The sequence below is a fragment of the Leiobunum rupestre genome, chromosome 10, assembly GCF_980474605.1.
Source record: "Leiobunum rupestre chromosome 10, qqLeiRupe1.1.hap1, whole genome shotgun sequence".
Classification (NCBI taxonomy): Eukaryota; Metazoa; Arthropoda; class Arachnida; order Opiliones; family Sclerosomatidae; genus Leiobunum; species Leiobunum rupestre.
This window is the reverse complement of record NC_143393.1, coordinates 36,013,332-36,039,909: the sequence shown is the minus strand read 5'-3', so window position 1 is coordinate 36,039,909 and position 26,578 is coordinate 36,013,332. Positions and strand designations below refer to the sequence as shown.

At 36.8% G+C, this 26,578-nt stretch overlaps 1 protein-coding gene across 4 annotated transcripts in view; it reads right to left on the bottom strand.

Annotated features, from left to right (window-relative positions):
- Positions 1–26,578, bottom strand: part of Imp (IGF-II mRNA-binding protein) — a 72,570-nt gene that overhangs the window by 34,065 nt on the left and 11,927 nt on the right. For 2 of the 4 annotated variants that reach the window (XM_090161424.1, XM_090161425.1), the window contains exon 1: positions 8,542–8,786. The exons of the other annotated variants lie outside the window; for them this stretch is intronic. In XM_090161424.1, coding sequence (XP_090017550.1) covers positions 8,542–8,780 — 239 coding nt within the window. In that variant the 5' untranslated portion in view covers positions 8,781–8,786. Of the gene's footprint in view, positions 1–8,541; positions 8,787–26,578 lie in introns of those variants that run through there. 4 annotated transcript variants of the gene reach the window in all.

The following is a 26,578-nucleotide window of genomic DNA, read 5'->3' as shown; positions in this document are numbered from 1 at the left end:
GAAATTGTAAGCATTCGCAAGTACCATTTCGCGTATTCAACAGTAAAAGTACCATTCAGTTTCCTTAACACTCGCATTCCGCTTTTGCGCACTTTCCAAAATGAAAAGCACTATCCCAGTATCCATCGAGGAAAATACTTCTAATGGGCATTCACCTCGTACAAGTTGCTTTTTTCCAAAATTTCTGATTATGTTTAACAGTGTTGATTAAACTTATTCTTTAAAATAATGGAACTTGGCATTAATAAAATCATTGTAGGATTTAGCACACTTCTGCTAGTTCAATAATAAACTTTTGGTATTTGCTATTGTGTTCATCGCTTCACCGTTAAAAAATAAATAAATAAATGGGAACCATTGGGTTCAAGACCGAATACCGAACTTCGCATTACTGGCTATTTCGCTGTTTGTTCATACGACATTTTTGATTCATTAGGACCAAAAGAACACGCCCAAAAATTTGACATATACTTATCAGTAGCACCCTGTATACGCTATTTTTGAGATAATCCAATCGGAATCTAGAGAGGCGACCTCATAGTCTTGTACAAAGCCGGAGAATTCATTTACGTTCTGTTGATCAACTAAATATCATCTAGGGGATAGTCATGATAAAATTGATATTGCCAATTCTAGACTCACTTGGCGAATATTTAAATGAAGGTGGTCGAAATCTTCATTTTGACAACTGAACAAAATGATTATAAAGGGGGGAATCCCTAACTTATCCCCGAAATGATTATTATTATTATTTTGCATTGCTACAACGCTATTAAGGCCTGAAATTATGGTTTTACTAGGGCCTGGGCCCGCTCTCTGTACCTTGCCTAATATTACTAACAAGAACAAACGAACTTTTACAGGGTTGCCACGAAATTTTCAGATTCAAATTCCCTGACTATTCCCTGACCATTTTAAGAGATTTTCCCTGACTTATTAAGGCCAAATTTTTTCTTTTATATTTTACTTTTATCAGCAGTTTATAAATTTAGATGAACTTATATTTCAGTAAAAAGGTTATTGCAATGTTGAAAAAATTAGCCAAACTTTCAAGGAAATAAATGATAATCGTGGAATTTGTCATACATCTAGAGTAAAATTACCTTCAAAAAGTGCCCAGATAAAATTGAATTCCCTGACTTTTCCCTGGATTTTTACCAATTCTTAAAATTCCCTGACATTTCCCTGACTTTTTAGGCCCATTTTTAAATTTCCTGACTTTTCCCTGATTTCCCTGACGCGTGGCAACCCTGTTTTAATTAACGTCAAAATTCAGAAACCTGTAAAAACCAAGTAAATTCATAGCACAAAAGCCAGCAGGGTCGCTTTTGGCTACATAAGTTCGCATATTCAATTATTTAAATTTATAAATCTAAGCCATCCCTGACCCGCAAAAGACTGAAATTGTTACGAAATGAACGTAATTTCTAATAGAAATGAAACAGAGTCGCGTAAGTGGGTTTTAGTAATACACCAGTAATGCACTGAAAATCCCGCCGATACACCGAGTTGCTCGGGTGTATCCAATAGAGGTTTCACTAATTATAGGGAATTATTACCATTAATTAAATTGATACGGATAAAATATTTATTAACTAATTATTATAATCTTGAAGAACAATTTGCGATGCGAGGGTTTCAACGTTACGCCTCCTTTAAAGGTCGAATTTTCCGCAATCAGAAAAATGAAAGATTTAAGTGGGCCAAAATCTTAAGGCTTCGGGTAAAATGAGTTGCCAGACTGGACTGCTGGGGCGGAGGGAGAGCGGAACACCTCTGACATTTAAACGGCCGATAACAGAGCGAGCACTATACAGAAGAAATTAAAAATCTCGAGAAATCTAGAGAAATCCAAAGAAATTTTGGAAATCTAGAAAAATAAACTGAAATATTTAGAAATCAGAAATCTTATTTACAGTTTTTTTCGAAGTGGCTACCCCCTCGCCAATTATTAATGCTTTATTGTATTAGACATATCATCATCAACGGAATAGGCGCTTAAATAAAACATCTTCCCAGAAATTGCCAAGAAGTAATATTTCCGACAGCCAGGACTCATGAGTTACTATGTTATTATTTATATAGTGCTTGTTGAAATATTAGAAAGCTGGAAACTTTTCTCGAACGTAACATCGGTTTTTTGCTAAGCCTTAACATGCCAAAAAAATTACCTGGTTAAAAGGAAACACTTGTTGCATACCGTACTGCAAAAGTAATATGTTTAGTTCTAAAGGAATGAGTTTTCATCTTTTTCCAAAAGATAATTTTATACGAAATGAATTAACTCTGCCTCCATGAGAAGCTTTAAAATTGCCTGGTATTATAAAAATATTACATATAATTTTAATTATTTATACCATAAGAGGATGATAATAATAATAATAATAATAAAATCTTCTTATACTTAGTTTTAGTAACATTATATATTTTATCTTCAAATATATTATCGAAAATGAACATTAGTATGTTCCTTATACACGTGAGCCGACGCGTTTCTTATCTGACGCAAAATTCTAATGAGGGCAAAAACGCGTCTCCAATTGGCTTAAATATGACTCTGTGGCTAGCCATTCTAACCGTTTAACCGACCGACCGGAAATAGCTCCTTCCCAGAAGAATTTGGAGAGGGGAGTAGAAACCGAGTATCTTTTATTGAAGCGTCCATTGGGTTTGAAAATCTTATGGAAATAGATTTTCGGATGAAGTACTACGTATCTTTAAGGAAAGATAATAAAATTTCGCCCCAAAATTACCCCTAAAATTCATATCTTAGAAACAGCATTTATCAATAGACCATTCTATAAAATACTACTTATGTGGCTATTTCCTTTTGCGTATAGAGAAGCAGAAGGTTTGGGTCGATTTTTCATGAACCAGGGAGGCTCAAAAACGGATTCTCTGGCAAACGTGCCAACCTAGTTGTCTGGATAAAAAGTGGATTTTTAATTACAATCCTACTCATTGAACGGTTATAGTTTTAAACAACCACTAGAAATTGTTAATTAACTATATCTCATTGATTTTATAAATAGTTCAGTTTTGGACTTACTATATTTTGAAATATACTATCTTCACGTAGGCTACCTTAGCTATATTTTGGAAATCGGCTTTATGGGTGACGCTTCAGAAAATATCAATCAAATATAAATAAGCATAAGCAAAATTATAAAACCAAAGAATAAATAAGTTTGCAAGTCCTACTGAAGTAGCGCTATGTTTGGCCTGTTTAACTAGGAATTTATAGAAAGGTCTATTGGAAATCGCTCTCGCACGCTCCTCAACGGACGTCACGCGTTAAAATGAGCGGGACTTTCGGGTCGGACCGATCGTCACATCCTATTACAGTAAACAAGGTCAATTGCGTTATGTTTCAAACTAATAATCAGCTACGCTAATACCCAAGGCACCACCTTAGGCCTATGTCATCAAGCAACTTTTAAAGCCATTAATTCAGGTGGCCGGGTTACAACGCGTAGGAGGGTAGTCCCGCATGCCACGCGAGCCAACAGCTCCCTACACTCACGATTACGGTTAACCTCAACAAGTTTTTATGGAAGTGGAAACCGAAGAGCTCGGGGGAAAACCCCTTTAACCAGTGGGGAGAGAACTTGCAAACTCAACGCGGAAGGAGTTGCTCCGAGTTTTCACCGAGTGCCTCAAGTTGGGATCGAACCGGGCTCCTCATGCTGCGAGACGAAAGTGCTAACCACTCCGCCACCGCACTATAAATAATTAGTAAATTAAGCTGAGCGTGCTACGCTTATCGCTCTAAGTATATCTCAAAATAAAAACTTTTACTTTCGCAGGTTCGAGACACTTTTCAAAGAGCTCGATTTTTCCGCCTTTCCGGGGTGGAAAATGTTTAGAGTGTAATTCCTATGGAATTTACTCGTGCATAGGTTATAGGTAGCTAAGCAGAACAAAAGAATTACAACCCAAAATTATGATATTTTAAACGGTTTTCTACGATATGAAGATTTCTAACTTTATTGAAAGTTAAGTATTCCTTTATTTAAGTCAATAATTAATAATAATTTGCTAGGCTATTACCTTAAGCCCACGTCATCTAGCAACTTTGAAGGTCTTTTATTCGTGTGGCCGGGTTACAATGCGTAGGAGGGTGGTGGTTGAAAGCCCTTCATACACTTACATTGTTAACTTTCCCGAATTTATGAATTATAATAAATATTCGAAATTCCCTAATATTTTTTTTATATTTTGGTCAAGAAATTAATTCCTTGATATTTCCCTGTTGTAACTTATTCCAGGTTTGTATAAACCGTGTTAGATATTTGCGTTAAGCCTCTTCAAGCAAACATTTTCTCCATTCAATGGGCTATTGAAGTTTTTAAAAAATGTTGGCTTTTGTGAATTAACGCGAAACAACGTAATTTCTTACTTAATAAATATTGTCTAAGCTAATACCCAATGGACCACCATAGGCCTAAGTCATCAAGCGACTTTTAAAGCCATTAATTCAGGTGTCCGGGTTTCAATGCGTACGAGGTTGGTGGTAAACCCTTCATGCCACGCGAGCCAACAGCTCCCTACACAAACTATTACCGTTAACCTCAAGTTTTTACAACAATTAGTAGTTCGCGATAGAAAACCCACAACAATTGCATGTTTATTCATTTTGACAAAGAAACGTTCACAAACCCTATTTTATCGAGATGGAAGACTTAAGTAATCAGTTGTACAAATCAAAGGTAATCCCGGGAAATCAGTTGTACAAATCAAAGGTAATCCCGGGAAATCAGTTTAAATAATCACTGGAAATCACCGAAAAATTATGAGAAATCACTGGAAATCACCGAAAAATTATGAGAAATCACTGGAAATCACCGAAACATTATGAGAAATCACTGGAAATCACCGAAAAATTATGAGAAATCACTGGAAATCACCGAAACATTATGAGAAATCACTGGAAATCACCGAAACATTATGAGAAATCACTGGAAATCACCGAAACATTATGAGAAATCACTGGAAATCACCGAAACATTATGAGAAATCACTGGAAATCACCGTATATTTTACGAAAATTGAAATCAGGTGTACAAAATATTTACCCCCTCGGCAACTTATCAGGGCCGAATAAAAATTTTAAATGATTTCCAAGCGTTTTTTGAGGGGAGGGGCTTGCAATGCGTCTATGTAATTTTCCTAAAACAGGGTTGCCACATTTTTCAGATTAAAATTCCCTGACTATTCCCTGATCATTTTAAGAGATTTTCCCTGACTTTTCAAGACCAAAAATACGGAAAATTTTCCGGGAAAATGGCTACGGTCATTTTCCAACTTACAACACTATAGTTCAGTAAAAATTTCATTGTAATGTTGAAAAAATTAGATACACTTTCAAGGAAATAAATGATAATCATAGAATTTGTCATAGATTGGCTGTTGGCTCGCGTGGCATGAAGGGCTTGCCACCACCCTCCTACGCATCGTAACCCGGCCACCTGAATTAATGGCTTTAAAAGTCGTAGCTGACTTAGGCCTAAGGTGGTGCCTTGGGTATTAGCCTAGCTGATTATTATTATTATTACTATTAGATCTAGAGTAAAATTACCTTAAAAAGTGTCAAAATAAAATTTAATTCCCTGAAATTTCCCTGACTTTTTACAATTTTTTTTAAAATTCCCTGACTTTTTAGGTCCATCTTTAAATTCCCCGACGTGTGACAACCCTGTAAAACCCTTACAAATTCGCTAAACAGCGATCATCCAACGAGCCCGGATTTGCTGATATATGTATTACAATAATTCTAGAAAAGATTATCCCTGGCGGAGCCATTACAGGTTTTTTTTAAATATAACGGGGAAAATTTTAAAAGTCAAACTAAGTTTATTACTCGAATAAAATCAAGTTCCTGTATCTGATAATTATCACCTTTCAGCAGTGTCACGCCGATTCTGCCATCCCCGTGCCACGTTTGTTGCCTTTTACTAGTAAACCTACCTCCCTGTATACTACCAACAGGGTCGCCGAGAGCGGGCCAGGGAAAATATTATTTCCGGGCCCCAAGAGAGCAGTTTCTACTGGAGATTAAAATTAATAAGTTGACAACTTACGTATATAATAACCACAATTTTAAAATTGACAACTTTATTTACTAATCTTTGGAAATTCTAAAACACCGTAGAGAAAAAAATATACTAAACTTTGGTTAAAAAATTGTTTGACGCGCCCACTGTGCAATCATGTGACGAAGTTGAAAACTCCTTCCACGGCCACTCCAGAATTTAGACCTGAAGATGCGAAACTAGTCGTTGTATTGAACTGCATATATGCATACATATGTTTTTCATTCTGTTTTCATTGCGTAAATAAAGTTGTCCATTTTAAAATTGTGGTTCTACTGGAAATGACTACAAACACGGGTCCCTAGACTGCACGGGCCCCGGTAAATTGTACCCCCCCCCCCCTCTTGTTGCGCCTGACGACCAATAATGAATTCGGGTACCAAGAAAAAGGGAAAGCCAAGATTTATAACCCCCACGCGAGCATATTTTGTGGAGAAAGTTCGTCAGATTTTCACGATCGGCATCTATGTTTACAAATTGAAGCTAAGAAGTATGCGAAGATGGTACCAGATGCTAACGCTATACTCCCATATTCTTAGGTACCCGAATGTATCCTACTATCATGAGTTAATTTGTAAATTATACCAGAAGTAAATGAACCGAAGTTATCAGACTGCTATACTCCCCATGTTGGAGGCGTTTTCCTTATGAAGTTAAATTTTTACCTCGAATTTAAAATTGTTTTTATGAAACAATTTTTTTATAAATATAAATAGCAATACCAACAATTCCCAAATGCAATTTACCACGTCCAATGAAATTAGCTTTTATTGGACTCGATTTTCTCATCATTTTCATAAGGAAAAGCAACTCCGATTTTGATCGCTATTTCGATAACTTCGGTTCACTTACTTCTAATTATACGATGTTAAACGTTTTTCTTGACGCGGCAGAGGTAATAGGCGAAACTATTAAGAAAATTTGGTCTTAACCCACTTGTTAAAATGGAAAAACAAAATCACGTGACTGCCAACTTCGATTCGGTAACTCGTGTTCATAGTTGGCCGTGCGACGGTAAAGAAAAAATTATTCCTTCCAAATATAGTAAATACTGCGGACAACTAATTAACTTACACCTTTCTATTACAAAATGGTTTAAATTAATTAAATAATATAATTAAAATTTAAACCGCCATTAGCAAAATAAAATGCATAATAGTACGTATTTCTTAGGATAGATGTCACTGCAGCTCTCCACAAAGTCACGTGACTACCATCTTTTCAGCCCCCCTGGACTTTATAGTTTCGCGTATTAAATTTTGGTGCCTAAACGTGCATATTTTGATGTATTTGGGGGGGGGGGGGCCATAGGCCTTACGAAACCGAATAATATAGAAGCATTAAAATGTATTTATTTCGCGTCACCCAATAGTTAAAAAATCCCCAAAATTCGTCGGCATTGTAGTTGCATTCAGATAAATTCTAATGTACAGGGTGTTTCAAAAGGTTATGCAAACATTTTAAGTGGTTGTAGGGGGTGAGTTGATAAGTATGCTTGTTTTTTTCCCGTTTTCCTACGATAAGTTAAAAGAGCGCCAGAGAGCATCAAAGTGTGGCCTACTAGCCCCTGGAAGTAGGCTGCAACGAGCGCAAAACCAAGCAGCAGGGAAATGCGAACATTAATGTTTGGGTTCGTGTGATAGGTAAAAAAGGACTTTGTAAACAAATCGAGGTAACCAGCGTAAAAAAGTAAACAAACAGTATTTAAAGCGATTTAAAGTCCCTGCTGCTTGGTTTTGCGCTTGTTGCAGCCTACTTCAACGGGACCAGTAGGCCACACTTTGAAGCTCTCTGGCGCTCTTTTAACCCATCGTAGGAAATGGGGAAAAAAGTTAAAAAAACAGGCATACTTCTCAACTCACCCCCTACAACTCCTTCAAATGTTTTGCATAACCTTTTGAAAAAACCCGTATAAATTGCTGTAGCGTTTAAAGGTTAATGTCAGATTTTAAGACAATTGGTTTACGATTTCTGATTGAACTTATCATCCTCGCGTACTTTTAAGGGGTTTTCCCATCTATAAACATTTGTTGAAGTTATCGGTAATAGTGAGTGTAGGGAGCTGTTGGCTCGCGTGGCATGAAGGGCTTACCACCACCCTCCTACGCATTGTAACCCGGCCACCCGAATTAATGGCTTTAAAAGTAGCCTTGATGACTTAGGCCAAAGGTGGTGCCTAGCTGATTATTACTCGCAACGTATGAGATGCTAACGCTATATACTCCTATATTCTTAGGTACCTACAATAGGCCAGAATCCAAGATATATCATATAAATAAACTTAACCTTAAACTATAAAGGGTGACCTTTAAAGACGAGCTAGTAAGCAACAACAGCAAAAGTACGAGAGAGGGTAGGAGCAGTGGCGCACCACCGGAGGGAAGAGGTGACGAGCAAGGTCGAGACAACAGTGGGGCCAGTGAGAAGGCTGTTGAGCCGGTGGCCTTACCTAAACAAGCGGGCTCTTTCGTGGTGGTAGTAGGGGTCAATGTACTGCGGAGGGGCGCTGGACGTCGAGGCCACGGCGTAGTGGGGATCGTGCGGGTGGTGCGGATGAGGCGGCGGATGCTGATGGTGGTGATGGTGATGCGGATGAAGGTCACCCCTGGAGGCCGGATGCATCGGCGGCTGTTGGTGCTGCTGTTGAGGACGACCCGGTCCTCCGTAATACTGAGAATCTCGGTACATGATCCAATGATTTGGTCGGTGGCACTAATATAGTCTATCGGCGTTTGTATCAAAATAGAAGTGTTCGAATGTCTATTCGCGAAACGTTATTCGTTTGGGCTTGCAGGATTGTTCGAGATTATTTTTGGCAGTTGAAGTTGTTCATAATTTAGCGGGTTTTTTTTGTTAATATCACATACGCTGCTCGTTAAATATCTTTTAAACTGTACAAGAAAGAAGGGACACTAGAAATACGCGGTTTCTCGCTTCCTATCTGTTACTAACAAAAAATTACAAACTTTTCTTGATGAAAATTACGTATCAGAGTTTTAAGATTAGATAATTTCTAGCTCAGAGGGAGGGAAACATTTTATCTTGCGATTAGTGGATTACAATTTCTCAACGAAAAAACTATACGGGATTTTTTTAAATATAATTATTTTTTATACAAACGATAAATTTAAATTTGAAATTTCATTAAAAGCAATGATTCCGTCGTTCTATAGCTTTATACAATATATTTCTAAAATATTTTTTATTTTTTTATATATATATATATATTTTTTGTAAATTAAATTTGCTTTTTCTTAAACGTACGATAGATGCTTTTAACGCGCGTAACAATTTAAAATGTATACATTTGTTTTGTACATATGAAAGGTGTGGGGGTGGAAAGGTAATATATATATTGAAATCTAGAGCCTATCCTAAACGACGTGAACAATGACTAGAGCAATAACCCGGCTGGACGTGCAGCCTCCTTCCGACAGCGACACCCTCTTCAGCCCCAACCTGCGCCAAACAACGTTTTCGTCTTTTAAACATACAACGCTCTGTGGTCGCGAACGTCTGAAGAAGATCGCTTCCAAAAGCGCGGCACCGTCGATTCCGAGATTCAAAAACGGCGCGCTTTCACGGCGGACTTGACGATCGGTCCGGGGCTCGACTCGCCTCCTGCACGGTGCATTTCCCGCACCGCGAGCTGCCTTTTCCAGTTTCAGAGGAATTAATCGTCTGGCTAAACTTTCGCAACCCGCGTCGGCCAATTTTTGCAATTCGTTGAAAGTTCCCGCCGCGAATTTCAAGTTATTTGTTCCTGCAAATTCGAGGCGCTCCTGGAAGGTGTCTCATCCGTATCGCGGCGTGTCCCGGCAGCGGAGATGAACCCGAGCTGGCGCACTGGCACTAGCGCGATTCGCTCCTTTCGTGAACTCCGGTGGCCCGTTCCGACAGAATAACTTCCCCTTCGAAGCGTCTTTCCCCTAGTGCTCCTTCCCGCTCTTCCCGTCACTATAGGAACAAGCCTTGACGTCAGCGCCGACGTCAGTCCTTGGATACGGCTATTGATTGGCCGAAAGACCCCGACACTTACTCGAGTCCAAAGGCGGCCGGAGAGAGACCCAGAAAACATTTCAAACTTTATAGATATACTGGAAAACGAGACAGCCCGCCACGCAATTAAACGCTCTTTATATTACCACGAGAAACATTGCGCAAATTACATCTCCTTAAAACCGTCGGCTCGCCGATACATTTTTACGCGTTCTTAGTTTTTCCATTTTATAAAAAAATAACACGCTATAGTTCTCGTTGCGTTAACGAATTAATAGAAATTCGAATTCTACAAAGCTAACATCTCTACAGATGCTATTACATTTCGCAGTAGCTGAGCGTTACTAATTCAAAAATTGCAAAATATTGGACGCCTATATCTTAAGCTATAGACGTCCAATATTTTGCAAAGTAATTGCGATTCGCTATAGATGCTATTACATTCCGCATTAACTGAGTTACTAATTTAAAAATAGCGCAAAATTTAACCATCCAATATTTTGCAAAGTAACTGCAATTAAATGGAAAGCTAACCTCGCTACAGATGCTATTCCATTCCGCAGTAACTGAGCGTTACTAGTTTAAAAATAGCTCAAGATTTAAATTTACAATATTTTGCAAAATAATTGCTACTAAATTGGATGCAAACAGAGCTACAGATGCTATTCCATTCTTCTACTGCAAAACACCGCGAGCAATGATGCTAATTTTCTTATTACACGTAACAAAAACTCAACAGGCAAAAATATTAAAAATCAAGCGAAAACTGGAGTAGAGGCGGTAAGATGGAAAGTGTAGGCTTTGCGTAGAAACGGGCTGCCTATTGGGATTGTAGGCTGCACTACACAACACGGCCTGGGGAAGATTTCATAGAACGGGGAATAAGAAGCTCGAGCTTCTGGATGCGGAGGGGGGGGGGCTGTCGAAGGGGGATGACGCCAGCCAGAGCCGTTCATGACGTCAGAAGAAGGGGCCGTGACGTGAGACCATTGTGAGAGACTGCAAAGCCACAACCGCCCGACGGGAAGCAGCGAGAGGGGGGGGGGGGGACTCGGGGTCACGGGTCAAGAGGTGCATCCTCCCTACATCATAAACCCCGCATAGACTATTTAAATTTAAATTAAGTTCTGGAATTTATTTAAAAAAGATACCTTAAATGTATACTGTAAAATATTATTGCAACGAAATTTTCCGGAAAATGACAGAGGCCTTTTTTCCCGGAAAATTTTCCGTATTTTTCCGAAAATAAAAAAAAAAGTTTTAATTCCATGACGAGTCTAATATTGTTTTCAAATTAAATAAAACAGCATTTTCGCCTCATTTTATTGAATCTAAAATTAAAACTAAACCTCTAGACTAGCTTTAAACTGATTAACAAAGAAACACAATGTTTTGTAGTATGTTTACTGTTATTAGACATTTTATATAGATAAAAAGTTATAGACATTAAAAACCCTTAAAAAGTAATTTGTGTTTAATTGTTTTATTTTTCCGATTTGCGCAAAATGTTTTGCAATTCGGTAAATTTTCAGGAAATTTTTCCGGAAAATTAACAACACTAAATGAAAATCATCACGCATTACTAAATATATCAAAACACGGGTTAGTACCACGAACTAAGAATATCAACGATTAGCTCAGTATAATTTTCCATCAATTTATACACTTCATACTTTAGTCCCTTTTGCAGAAATACCGGAAGTAACCGGATATTAATTTGTAGAGCAACGAATTAATCATTTGGCCACTAATTTCGGTTCACGGCAACATCACTGATCAACAAATGTAAGTTTGCTTCCGGTTAGGAAACTTTCATCATTTCAAATTCATAGTAATTATAAACATCAAAATCGCGACGTGCAAAAAGTGTCGACCAGAGAGCGGGCCCGGGCCCGGGCCCTGGTAAAACAACTACTAATCCCGTGAAAGTACGCGCTACAAGCGCAATCCCAGGTGCGTGATAGCGTGGTGGGCCTTGGTAAACCGCGGGCAACAATGGTAGCGGACCGAGTAACATATTCAGAGCCCGGGCAACAGTTACGGGCCCGGGCCTCATGCGAGCCGTTATTACGTTTTTGGAGAAACTCCGACCTACAAATACTTTGGTTCTTATTTCAGGGGCCCCACTCAAATCTTCAATTTGTTATAGGAAAAATAGGATTATATTTCTAAAATTATAGGACTTTATAGGTCTATTTTTCAAAATTATAGGACTTTATAGGTCTATTTTTCAAAATTATAGGACTTTATAGGTCTATTTTTCAAAATTATAGGATTTTATAGGACTATATATGTTATTTAATTTACGAACTTTATGCATATAAAAATAACATATATACTTACAATTTTGTTAGTGAAATAAATCTGATTTTCATTTAAAAAATAGAAACTATTTAACCATTTTATCACAAAAATATAATAGTAGCTAACCATGTTAACAATAACAAAAGTATAGACTACAATGACTTTGTACAAGAATTTATCCTATAGCTAAATCTAGCAATTTCACTGACAATGAGACTACCCGAGGTGGTTATCTCCGATTTGGTTCAAACTCTGGTGGTAAGTAGACCTTCATGTAACTTAAAAAATCCTAAAGGGAATTTATGCAATGGGCAACGGTTTTGCCATGGCAACGAAAAATGTTTTTGACAACATAAAATGGAATTTTTTCCTATTTATGCCATATCGGTTCATTTTCACCCATTTGGTTCAAATTGATCAATTTTGATTTTTTTCGTCAATTTTTAACATTTTTTTTTTTAATTTTGGTATTTTAAACTTTTTTCAATTTTTTAAAATTTTTGATTTTTCAAGTTACATGAAGGTCTACTTACCACCCGAGTTTGAACGAAATCGGAGATAACCACCTCGGGTAGTCTCCTTGTGAGTGGCGAGATTTGAAATGGGTAAAATATCCAAACTGTAGGATTTTATAGGACTTTTGGGCGATTTTGCTAATAATATAGGATGTTATAGGATATTTTTGAAAATATAGGATTTTATAGGACCCTCTGGAGGCCCTATTATTTCATTATGAAATTTTAATGTGGATTTTAATTTTAAATTAGTTTTCGTAACCGTAAACAGCTTTGTTTCCATTGAAAATATCACGGAAAGCTGGTTTTTTTGTCGGGGAATTTTGCCTAGAAGAGATTCACCCAGGAGCCAAAAATTAAAACTAATTAATTCGGTAGTTAAGCTCAAATTAATGGACAAGTATTTCCCCAATCTGGAAAGACAACGCACGGAGATATTTTATTCGACCAAGAACGTCTTTATGTTACTGAGAATGTACGCGTCAACATTGCATTTTAGAGAGAAAAAAATTAAATCCTCTAGTTGTTTCGCATTCCACCGAATAGTTTAAGTATATTTCAATTATTCAAATGATTATGGAAATTATACATATAAAACCAAGACTGATTTTTCTCAAAATCGGTGGTTGATTTTTGCACTGACATTTTCCCTATGATATCACGCCATCTAGTGTCGGTCAAAAAATTATTTTAATGGATCTTTCGAACAAACATAATTAGTTATGGTTAAGGTGCCACTTTTATATAAGATGGCTCAAAATGCTTAACAAACGAAAATCTTTGCGTTAATTGAAAAGTCTGAAGCAGTGATGTGACACGACGTCATCCATGCTTTTTCGCATCGAGAAAAAACCGCACAAAATGGCGGCCATAGCCAAAGCTACGAAGTTAAATTACTCTATAGCAAGAAAATTATTTAAAACAAAGTCCCCGACAGATGGCGTTTCCGTTTCAAGTTGAATTGCGATTCACAGTTCGTCCTAGGCAACACACTGATACTTATGGACCATGATCAGGGTTGCCACAATATTATCAGATTCAAATTCCCTGATTATTCCCTGACCATTTTAAGTTATTTTCCCCGACTTTTTAAGGCCTAAATTAGACAGTTTTTAACTATTACATTTATCAGAAGTTAATAAATTTAATCAACTTATATTTCAGTACAAAGGTTATTTCAACGTTAAAAAATATTTCAAGGACCTAAATAATAATAACAGAATTTGCCATAGATCTAGAGTTGAAATACCTTAAAAAAATGTCAAGATAAAACTAAATTCCCTGACTTCCCACAAATTCTTTAAATTCAGCTCGAGAGGGGAGAGGAGGAAAAACGTCACCAGCACGCGCTTCAATCGCAAAAGTAAATATTAATATTTCAAATAAAAATTACACTGTGTAAATTGAACTTTCGGGGCCTTTAAAACTGCAATCGGCGGCAAAGTTTGCTTACGTGGCATTTTTATTCACTGTATTAAACTAATCACTTAATTAAAATCTTTAAACGAGGTCCAAACAAAACCGAGCGGAAAGTAAAATGGTAGGCTAGCGTTTCTCTAACAGAAGCGGACGATTCGAGACGTCGAAAGCGAGGACCGAAACAATGTATCCCAAAATTCCCCGGAATGCACTACTTTTCGCGGGGAAATATGTCGAATAAAGTGCTTTTCTATTGGTGGAAAAAACACGTGATCGATAGCTCTTTAAAAAGGATGTCAAGCATGGTGCAAGGTAAAATCTGAAGGCACTATTAGACTATCCTATTTACTTTTGATTTTAGGGAGCCTATGAGAAACCGTGCTGATTTAATTTTGTTTAGGGGGAAGCCAGTACCAATTACCGGGGCCCGTGTCCTCCAGGGGTAGAGGTCGGGGATGGTTAACTTTTATTCAATAGATAAAGCTCTCAAAATTATTCGTAAAACGTTTTGATCAAGTAATTTATATTCCTGTATTATCCGATTAATTTTTAGATAAATTTGTAAAATTCATCGGAAAAACGACGTTTTTTTCGATAAAAGGCTCAAATTTTACGAAGAATACATATTTTTTAATCATTTTCCGAAATATTAACCGGTAAATTTCTTTGTTTACATTTTTCCCCAAAAAAAATCAATTTAATCATGGATAATGATTAACCGTTACCGACCTCTATCCAGGGGGCCCCCCGTGTTTGAACAACGAGGTATACTTCACCCACGTTTTTCTCCGAAAAAGTACCTCTAGTATTAACGGCTCTCTTTGGGACCCGTTATTTATATTTTATAGGGGCCTGGGTCCCCTCTCGGCGGCCCTGGTTAGTTCTTAGGTTCTTCGCACCCTAAATATGATCTTGATTGTCGTAGGGACCCAGAGAGCTCGACGATCTAAGTTCGTAGAAAAATGTCCGCCGTATGGGCATCGGGGCACGCGAAACATTTTCGGAGAAATGATCAAAGCGTTCTGTTGTTTGCAATCGGAGTACGCTTCCTACGAATTTAACGAGAACCTTAAACCGAGTCCTTTTCCTTCCACGTTACGCGATTATTAGTACAAGTTAACACGCCTTAATATACACCCATCCTAAATTGAGGGTGTCATTTAACGTATAATTTATATCATTTAATTTATCGCTAGTTGAATGAGAGATATTCGAAACGCAAGTGGTCATTAAAGCCGGTTAAAGCTCTGCAAAATACGAAGCTCCTAAAAACCCCTTTGATGTTTTTCCCGTATTACACCAATAAGGCCCGTAAGGCACCCCCCCCCCCTAGCGTCGCTTCAATTAAAAACAGCGAATACAATCTACTTAAGGTGTAAATTTCCGTCTTTACTTTTATTTTTCTTTAAGATACCACTCTATAGATTATTTTCAGTTCGTAGCTTTGGCTATGGCCGCCATTTTGTGCGGGATTTTTTATCTATGGGTAAAAGCATGGGTGACGTCGTGATACTGAAATCACTGTATAGAGTATTTTCACTTCGTAGCTTTGGCTGGGGCTGCCATCTAGGAGCAACAAACACAACACCCCACACAAGGAGAACGCAACCCGTCAAAACTCATGGATTTTCTTGTGTACGTTTTTCATTGGCTAGACGCTTTAGCGCCTGCTGCCGTCGGAAGGGGAAAATTCGGAAATTGTCTTCCCCCCGCCCGTAAAACGTTCAGCGTAAAGGCTCGTGACGCTCGTCCAATGAAATTCGTACACAACACTTCGTTAGCGTGTTTATTGTTTAAAGGCTAGCTGCGTTCTCCTTGTGTTTGTTGCTCCTAGCTGCCATTTGGTGCATGGATGACGTCGGGGGAGGGGGTTGTTTCAGATCACAAACTTAAGGGAGTGCACAGCTGAAACCTCATCCGAAATTAAATTCGGAGCCACCACTTTCTTTAACAAATCAAGTTGTACTTTCACCGAAGATTATCAGACTGCTATACACCCCATGTTGGAGGCGTTTTCCTTATGAAGTAACATTTTTACCTCGAATTTGAAATTTGGCGCGCTCCTAGGCCAAAAAAAAGGTTTTTATGAAACATTTTTTAATACATAGAAATAGCTATACCAACAGTTCCCAAGTGCAATTTATCGCGTCAAAAGACGGGGATCGAAATTAGCTTTTATTTGACTCGATTTTATCATCATTTTCCTAAGGAAAACGCCCTCCGATTCTGAACGCTATTTCGATAACTTCGGTTCATTTGCTTATGGTTTTACGCACCACGGTTCATACAGCTATTGGCAACCACCCGATTTCCCGGATATTTCCAGGTTTTCCCCCGGGATATTTCGCTGATTTTTCAAGGTACAAGATAAAATAAAACTAAGGTTGACGGAGTTACTAATTTCCTGATTATCATTTAAGTTAAATTGGTTCAATATTATAATATAAAAGAAATATTAAAGTCAAATTTTAATAAGAAAACTTATTGATGTAAATTTGTATTCATTAGGGCAAACTTTCTGAACCCTCCTAAATTTCCCTGATTTTTCCAAAAAAATTAGAATTTCTGACTTTTCTGTCGAGATATTGGAAATATGCCCTCGTCGGCATTGATAACATTCGTGAGATCGAGGCTATCAAAATCTACATACTTTTTTAAATTAAGAGCCACTTGGTTGAATGTTTTATTTTTAGACAGTACTGATCACTTCTGAACTACGTTTTCGGTTGCATTAAGAAATTTTAATTTTAAGTGAGATTTCTGACCAATAGTTCTTTTTATAAAATAACCTTGTCCGTCTTAAAATTTCAGGGACATAATCATTACTATATTTTCTATCATTCTGTAAAAAAACCTCGTAAATTTTGGTTTTGGTGACAATTTCCCTTTAAGTAGTTTTTATACGTTTAAATTTGAGTCAATCCTATAGTACTCCGATGTTAATAAACTCTATACCAAAATTTAAATTTATTTTTGGGGTTTATAAATAAGGGGCTGTTCACAAATTACGTAACGCGGTAGGGGGGAGAGGGGGTTTGTGCAAGCGTTACTAATTGTTACGTGGGGGGGGTTCACTAAAATGTTACGTAACACATTATTTTTAATATCGTAGAATAAAATTTTCACAACTTTCAGAAACAGTCGTAATTATTAAAAACATAAGCATTTTCATTGGTTTACTCACGTTTAAAAGAATTGCATATGACCTTGATCTACAGTTTCGCCTATTTTCCCCCGCTCGGGATGGACAAAAGTCTGGATCTACCACGTGAATTTTAAAGTTTTAAATTTTTTCCTCAGTTTAAATTGATTTTTCATTGTTAAAAATGGACAAAAGCGCTCTATTTACGTCCCTCATATCTGCTTACGGAAAAGCGTTCCCCGATAAGACACCACAATAAAACCCATGGGTGGGTATAAAGTGTTGCATAAAAATACAGTTGTCATTTCAAGTTTAAATTACAAACAATAAAATTTAGTACCTGATCTTTAATATTGTACTTTATTACCAGCATATTAGTTGTTAGGTGTTATAATAATATAAGGGGGGTCGATATTTGTTACGTTATTTAAGAAGAGCGGTCTTTCCATTTGTTACTTTTTGTTACGAGGGGGAGGGGGGAGTCTAAAAAGTAGTTTTTCTGGGTTACGTAATTTGTGAGCAGCCCCTAACCGAATTTTCCAATAGTATTCGTTTGAAAACGTAAGTTAAACGTTTATTTCAATAACGTCGCGTCACCTGACTCAGCGACTGTTCGAGTTTCGTTTAGTGTGGTTTTGTTTGCCAGAGTGACGTTAAGTGTGGGACAGCTTCACTGAATTTATTTCTAAAGCTTTAAGCATTTTGGCGAGAAATAGCTTTATCATTGCCACCTGTATTATGATACGGCCCTTGTTATTAGAGATGGCAATGTATCTATCTGATTCTTCAAAAACACGACTTTACTGGAGAGGGTGGTGCCATCTATTAATGGCCAAGGAAGCTAAAATTCAAAATAGCGAAACAATAACGTCGTCAGAGAACCATTGCAGAGTATTGTAATTAGAAAACTTAAACTAATAATAACCTCAAATATAAGCCGGGAGTAGTGGCTCACTCCTGTAATCCCAGGCGTCCGGGAGGCAGAGTTTGTGGATGGTCGTGTGAGGACGACTACCAATTCCCCAACGGGTGGTCGGAATACTTCCGCCACGGGTGTCCCCACCCCTGTCCCCACGTATCCCCCCGTTGGCGTGGCCGTTACACATATCTCGCCCTGATTAATCAGATGGTGTTTCGCCGGGCTCGCGGTCTTCTCAGACTCAAATCAGCCCTTTCTTCCTTGAATAAAAAAAAAACCTCAAATATAATATTTTGTTAAAATGACTATAAGATTGATAGTTTTAATCTAAAGGATAATCGTTTTAAATCAATTATTCGTTTTCAAAGATCATTGAAAATTTAAGAAATTTAATTAAAATCTTTGGCCTTTTTGCTTTAGGAATCGGAAAGAATCGGAATTTAGTTTTAAAATAATTGAAAAGTAAAAGTTGGCCCTAGATGGATTGGAGTGTGCAATAACTGGTGGCTTTACCGGGGAGTCGGGGTCCGGCTCTTGTAACACATAAGGGCGGTGGCGCACTGGGAAATGTTAGCTCTGATCAAATGGTCCTTTCTCCACCTCCGACTTTGGCCAGGTTTGGCTGTAAACTGAACTTCGGCTCGGGCTAACGGAGAGGATCCAGGCAAACTGGTCGCAAACCAAACAAAACTAAACGAAACGCGACCAGTCGCTGAGTTACCTGACGCGACGCTAACGAAAGAAAAGTTGTTTCTTTCCCTTTAAAAACCGATTATTCGATTATTCCTTTAAAAACGATTATTCGATTATTCCTTTAAAAACGATTATTCGATTATTCGATTATTCCTTTAAAAACGATTATTCCGTTAAAAACGATTATTCGATTATTCCACCTTTTTTCATGAAAATTAGAATAAAATGGTATGACACTGCACCGAACCGTACAATGATTTTATCATATACACTACAGTAGTGTATATGATAAAATCATTGTACGGTATAACAGTAACTGTAATATTGGCCAATATATCTTCCGATATTAACGCCGATAAATCGGCCGCCCGATATATTTTCTGTACCCATATCGGTGCATCCCTAAGAATTATCCGATGGAAAAACCATGATAATTATCAAATTACCGTGGATTTGGCAAAATACGAGTTTATTCAAGCATTATTTACAGGTTGTAAGTAGAATGTAAATGAGCGGCCACTGGCCATCGCGCAAGCTTCTACTGAAATACTCCTCATCACGACTGTCCTTATTTAATACTCCTTGGCGTCGGTGGATAATTGAGCAGGTTTATTGAAAAGTCTATTCTGGTTACGAATATGTAGGGCACTTTTCTACATACGTGCGATTAAAAAAACAGAAATTTTGGTTTTTTTCGGAAAAAACCGGATATTTATTAAAAAACCGGATAATAATAAAAAACCGGATAATAATAAAAAACCGGATAATAATAAAAAACCGGATAATAATAAAAAACCGGATAATAATTAATAAATCGGCTAATAATGATAAAAATCGGCTAATAATGATAAAAATCGGCTAATAATGATAAAAATCGGCTAATAATGATAAAAATCGGCTAATAATGAAAAATTTCGGATAATAATGAAAAATTTCGGATAATAATGAAAAAATCGGATAATAATGAAAAAATCGGATAATAATGAAAAAATCTGATAATAATGAAAAAATCGGATAATAAAAAAAAATCGGATAATAAAAAAAAATCGGATAATAAAAAAAAATCGGATATGATAATGATAAAAACAGATGATAAAAAACAGATGATAAAAATCGGATAATTAAAAAATCGGATAATAATGAAAAAATCGGATAATAATGAAAAAATCGGATAATAATGAAAAAATCGGATAATAATGAAAAAATCGGATAATAATGAAAAAATCGGATAATTATGAAAAAATCGGATAATTATGAAAAAATCGGATAATTATGAAAAAATCGGATAATTATGAAAAAATCGGATAATTATGAAAAAATCGGATAATTATGAAAAAATCGGATAATTATGAAAAAATCGGATAATTATGAAAAAATCGGATAATTATGAAAAAATCGGATAATTATGAAAAAATCGAATAATTATGAAAAAATCGGATAATTTTCACACCTGTCTGTGGTACAATTATTGAAACAAAAATACATTTAATATTTATTATTGAAACCCCATATTTAATTTTATGGCGCCAATCCGAAACGTAAAAATTTCTAATTATCTAAATACCAAGAAACTGAATGTTTCTAGTATAAAAAGATCGCTTGAAATAGTATTAATGGTTTTTGTACAAAATTATATAAGTATTTATTCCACATTGTCAGTATCTAGCGTAAAATTGAACCTCTAAGGATTTCGCTCTAAATGTTAGTTTCACTGTAAGCAATTTCCGAATCCGCGTACAGGGCTGATATCCTGGAAATTTTCTTAGGCCGCCTCTCCCAAAATAAATTCCCGCGCGAGGTCAACCAGGGGTCACGACCCATGTTTTCCAAAAGTAGAGATATTTTTTTCCCGGCGGGACACCCCTCGAAAACGCGAAAATGAGCCGGTTCCCCGAGAATCCGAATCGGAGACGAGATTTTTTACTCGGCGAGCAACATAAAAGGAGGGCCCTGGTTCGTTCCCCGTCCCAGCTCGGGCCACTTTGTTGAGCTCGCATGGGATGATTTCGGGGGAAGGGAGACACCCTGCCCTCCCGGCGGACGTTTCTCGCGCTTTCGGCATAAAAACACCGAAAATTTCGAAGACTCAACTGGCACTTCCGCGAAAAGCGGGGAGACAACAGACGGAATTGGATAAAAAATGTCAGGTGAAAGTCAAGGCGGACTTCGTGAAAATGCAGCCGTCAGACAGTCGCGTTTGACACCGAGCGCGTAGCCGCGAGTACAATTTACCGGATTCGATTTCTCAATGAATACTAAATTCTTATTTACCACGAAATTTTTTAGCAAAGCTTTTACCACTAATTTCTCGAAAGTGAATGTTTTAGTATATTGTCAGAAAAAGATTTAGTCCCGTAGATTTATATGGAAAATCATTCAAAGAAAATTCCAGATTTTGTTTAAAATCCAAAATTCCTTAGTCCAAAATCATAATTAAGATTCCAATTCCCTGAGTTTATCCTGACCTTTTAAGGCCAAAATAAGACTAATTCTTTAAAATTCCATGACATTTGCCTGATTTTTAGACTAATTTCTTAAAATTCCATGACATTTGCCTGATTTTTAGACTAATTTCTTAAAATTCCCTGACATTTGCCTGATTTTTAGACTAATTTCTTAAAATTCCCTGACCCCTGACATTTGCCTGATTTTTAGACTTAATTTCTTAAAATTCCCTGACATTTCCCTGATTTTTATCCCAATTTTTTAAAATTCTGACATTTCCCTGATTTTTATCCCAATTTTTTAAAATTCCCTGACCTTTCCCTGATTTTTTATCCTAATTTTTTAAAAATTCCCTGACTTTCCACGGAATTTCAGGTACTGTGGCAACCCTGTTCATGGTAGCCAAATAAATGAATAATCAATGGTAATTTTGTATTCAATGGTAAAATATCCAGATCATTTTGACACTAGGAATTCATAGAATTGGAGGAGAATGAACAAGTTTTGAAAGATATTTAGTAGGTTTTTCGTAGAACCTGATACTTTGAAAAACGTAAGCATTAATAGTTGATTCTGAAATATAATATCGACAAATACATGTACAAAAGAGTTAATTTTATGGGCGCGCGCTCTTGATATATTAGCAGATTGTGGCTCGCGCGATGAAAATGAAAAATAAAACGCACGCTCAAATACTTTAACCGTACGACAGAAAGTAACCAAATCATGTGACCACCGATCTTCTTCGGAATCACCTATAGACGCTAAAAGAAATTATTCGCTCCAAAATAAAACCGTCAAAAGGAAGGGTTTTTAAATTAAAAACGCGCGAATCTCGATGATATCGCCCATTTTTTCGTCGCACGTGTAATTATTTATTCTGATAATAAAATAGAATCACGTGGGCTTAGCAATATTTATCCGCATTTGTCTTAGCCAATAAGATTATCCCTTCCGAGCAAGCACGCGCCAATTTACACAATATAACCGTTGAATTTTTTCAAATCAATTTCTTTTAAGATCTATTCTTCCTACTGGCAAATCGAAGTAAATATTTAAACTTTTTAAGATAGTACAGGGTTTGCGCGCATTATTTGCAGATTGAAATTCCCTGACCTTTTTAAGTTAACTTATATTTAACTTTCGATCACAATTTAATTTATTCACTTCAAATATATTTTCGTACAAAGGTCATGTTTTTTGCTCCAATTAATTCCCCCTAAAAATTATGTTAATTGGGATTTAATTTGGGGTGAAAAGGGGTTGACGGGCATATTATACCAAATTACCCATGGTTTGACTAAAGATACGTTTCATTGCAAGGTTTATGAAGTTCCAAGACAAGTTTAAATTCCCTAACCTTTCACCTATTTCCCCGAACCTTAAATGAATATCGGTTTAACTTGAAAAATTGAATTAAAATTGCGATCATACAATTTTACAGGGTTGGCTGATTTAAAACTTGTCAAGGTTAACGGTAATAGTTAGTGTAGGGAGCTGTTGGCTCGATCGTGTGGCATGCAGGGCTTGCCACCACCCTCCTACGCATTGTAACCCGGCCACCTGAATTAAAGGCTTCAAAAGTCGCTGGATGACTTAGGCCTAAGGTGGTGCCTTGGGTATTAGCCTAGCTGATTAAAAAATCAACTTGATTTTAATCACGATTTAAATCAATTTTTATATAGTATTTTTTGAAAAAGAAAAAACCTCGCAATTGCTATTATTTAGGTTTAAATATAATCTTTCTCGTACTTTTCCCTAATGTTGCATTGGATTCTACCTGTGGCTGGGGATTATGCCGATTTGTTTTGTAAAGTACCAAAATAGATTTAAAAAAATAAAAACTTCTACATTATTATTAGCTTAAATTTAATAAATTTATTGTACATATTAGTCAATAAAAATTAAAACATTTGTTTTAGGTAAAATTATGATACAAATTATATAAATCCTTGAAATTTTAATTAAAATCAAATAAATCAATAAAAATCCGATTTAAATAAAAAAATCGATTTAATTGTTTTTTTTAAATCAAAAAATTTCCAACCCTGCAATTTTATTTCATTTTACTTTAAACTTGGCAGTTACGTAAATTTATTATTACCATTGTCCTATAATCCACGCGGATGATAAAATACGCGAAAAAGTAGATAAGTCCATAATTAAAAGGGATAATATAGCTAAATCCTAAACAAATTTGAAGAAATTTAAAAACTTACTAATAACTCGTACCGATAGGTCTTCGAGCAACGCGAAACTCGGATCAAATAGATCTTCGAGTAATAAACTAAATTAAAAATAAATAAAATAGCCAGAAATTCCAACGGTAGACCGGTTTCGTTCTATTTGGAACTCGTCAGTACCGTGCGGGAAATCTGGCTGGCGACTATCAAATCGAAAAGAGAAACTAAGCCTAAACATTAAAAATTTCAAAACGCGTTGCATATAATCCACGCGGCCTAAAATAGACAAAAACAGACTTAATAATTTTCTCAGTTTATTTTCCTTTCGAGATATTTTGGGATGTTTTCAAGGTGTCCGAGACGCGTCTAGGCATCCCTTTTTCGTTATTATTGCGACAATTTGTTTGTTACCTGCCATCCAAAGAAACCTCATTTTCTTTTCGTGCTGAAAGGTTTCGTCTAAAAATTCCTTTTTAAACACTTTAATCAAATCATCCCGGTACATCATTGGTTCCTCAAAAGGACGTCATCATTGAAGCTCGCGCCCGTGACGTCATTCCACCCCATCCCCTTTCGTGAACGGGGGACACTAACCCATGGTGGTCACAGGAATGTATTTGCGGTATTATTCAATTTAATAAATATGTTTGAATGAGAGTAGAAAGCAAATCGAGGAAATACAGGTATTTATAACTTGAGGGGTCTGACATTCACCAAAAATGTGTACGGGATTTTTAAATCCGGGATTTAACGCTTAATTTCCTGGGGGGTCCCGGATTTCGCGGTTTTCCTAACCCGGGGGGGGGGTCCCGGATTTCGCGGTTTTCCTAACCCGGGGGGGGTCCCGGATTTCGCGGTTTCCCTAACCCGGGGGGGTCCCGGATTTCGCGGTTTTCCTAACCCGGGGGGGGTCCCGGATTTCGCGGTTTTCCTAACCCGGGGGGGTCCCGGATTTTGATATTTCGCGTCGGATTTTTGATTTCATAAAGGATTTCGATATTTCGCGTTAGCTTTCTAGATTTCTTGCCGGATTTAGAAAAATTCTGAATTTTTCGAAATCTAGCCTGGAGTTCGGAATTCTTGGAAAGTGGATGGGATTTCTTTGACAGGGTTCATACTTTTTAACTTATCCAGGTTATCACTGATTAAGTACAAAGTGAAACCATTTTTGTTAATATCCCAAACTTAATTATATTTAATAACAGCATGTTGAGAGCGTCTCTCTCCTCTCTCGTGAAAAGGTGCCAGCCATGAGCGCAAAAGATAAATTACTTTATTTTCCTCTGTGACGCAAATTTTTGGACTAATAAAATCCCTGACTTTTTACGATATTATTTCCATCCCTGACCTTTTTCGCCAAATTGGAAACTTATCCAGGTTGCGTACGAATCCTGTTTGAATGTCCGACCCCTCACTTGGGTCATGACCCCGCCCCCCTCCCTCCCTTCAAAATTTGACGGAATCCAAAGAAATATTTATTTTTTGGACAATTTTCACCAGGTATAAATGGTTAATTTTCTATTTAACCGGATGATCAATTTGGATTAACTGCCAGGGGCGTAGGAACGTTCTAGAAGTTGGAGGGGGCAAAGAGAAACGAAAAGTGGTCTGGAGAATGGTTTTTAATTTTTAATGGGGTGTAGCTTCTCCGAATGCATGTGTACTGTTTACTACTATGTAAATTGGCGGGAAAAGACTGAAATTTAAACACAGTTGAGGTTCTATAAACTGTATATGCTTATAAAATAATTTGAAAATTTCAACTGACCAAAATGTTGGAGGGGGCAATAACATTAGTTGCCCCTCCCAACATAATTCTAAGGAGGGGCATTGCCCCCCCCCCCGGTTCCTACGCCCCTGTAAACTGCGGTTGAAATGGTATACCAGGGTGACCACGGAAATGCCTACGAGTTATTATATAACCATTTGTAGTGAATTATCGGAAAATATGGGGCACAAAGGCAAGGCAAAATAGGCTAGTTATTAGAAGGTAATAAGGTATAGTTTGTTCAAATTAGCTTTTGAAAACACTAACCGTATATATTAAGTTTTAAATAAAATATTACGCGAAACGGTAATATATCTTGCCGCTCTTTGGCGGGAAATCAAGATAAAAAGAAAAATTAAAATCGGTGCAATTATAGGGGAAATCTATAAATTATAGTAATATATAACGTTACATTAAAAATATAGGGGAAAAAATTGAAATATTCAGGGTTCATATATTTATTGGGTAACCGATTTCCCAGGTCTGTATAAACCCAGATATAGAAGCTTTGGTCAACCAGTAATACCGAATACAAAAAAAATCGTTGCAGTGATAAATTATGTAATCTGGTTTTTATCATTCCAGTTGGGATCTTATATCCACCCGTATCAGGAAGTTCGGAGCAAAGGGGTTGCCCACTTTTGGGGGCCTTGATTTGGGGACTTGTTCGCCATAAAAAAGGCGTCATTGGGGCCCTCTTAAGAAGTTCAGAGCCGAAACTTGTCGGGGTCCAAATAAGCCAACGTACTCTTTCAAATCTACTTTTTATATAAAAATATTAAAAGACCTTCAAAGGGGGCGCACTATTTGGATAAAATGCTCTTCCCAAACTATACTACGAAAACCAAAATATACGCAAATTTACGCGTATTAAAAGGTCTTGTTCCGGATTTAAACCTCATTTAAACTAATCTTACTATGACTTTAGCACTATTTTCTTAGCAATAATCAAATAAAATTGTTTTATTTAAATTATATTGGTTTTCTAACTATTAAAAAGGTCTAGTTCGTTTAGCATTTCAGTATTTAGAACCTCATAGTGCCGAGAAGTACAGCATTTGGTTAATTTAAATTAGGGAGCTCTATGTGAATTGAAAAG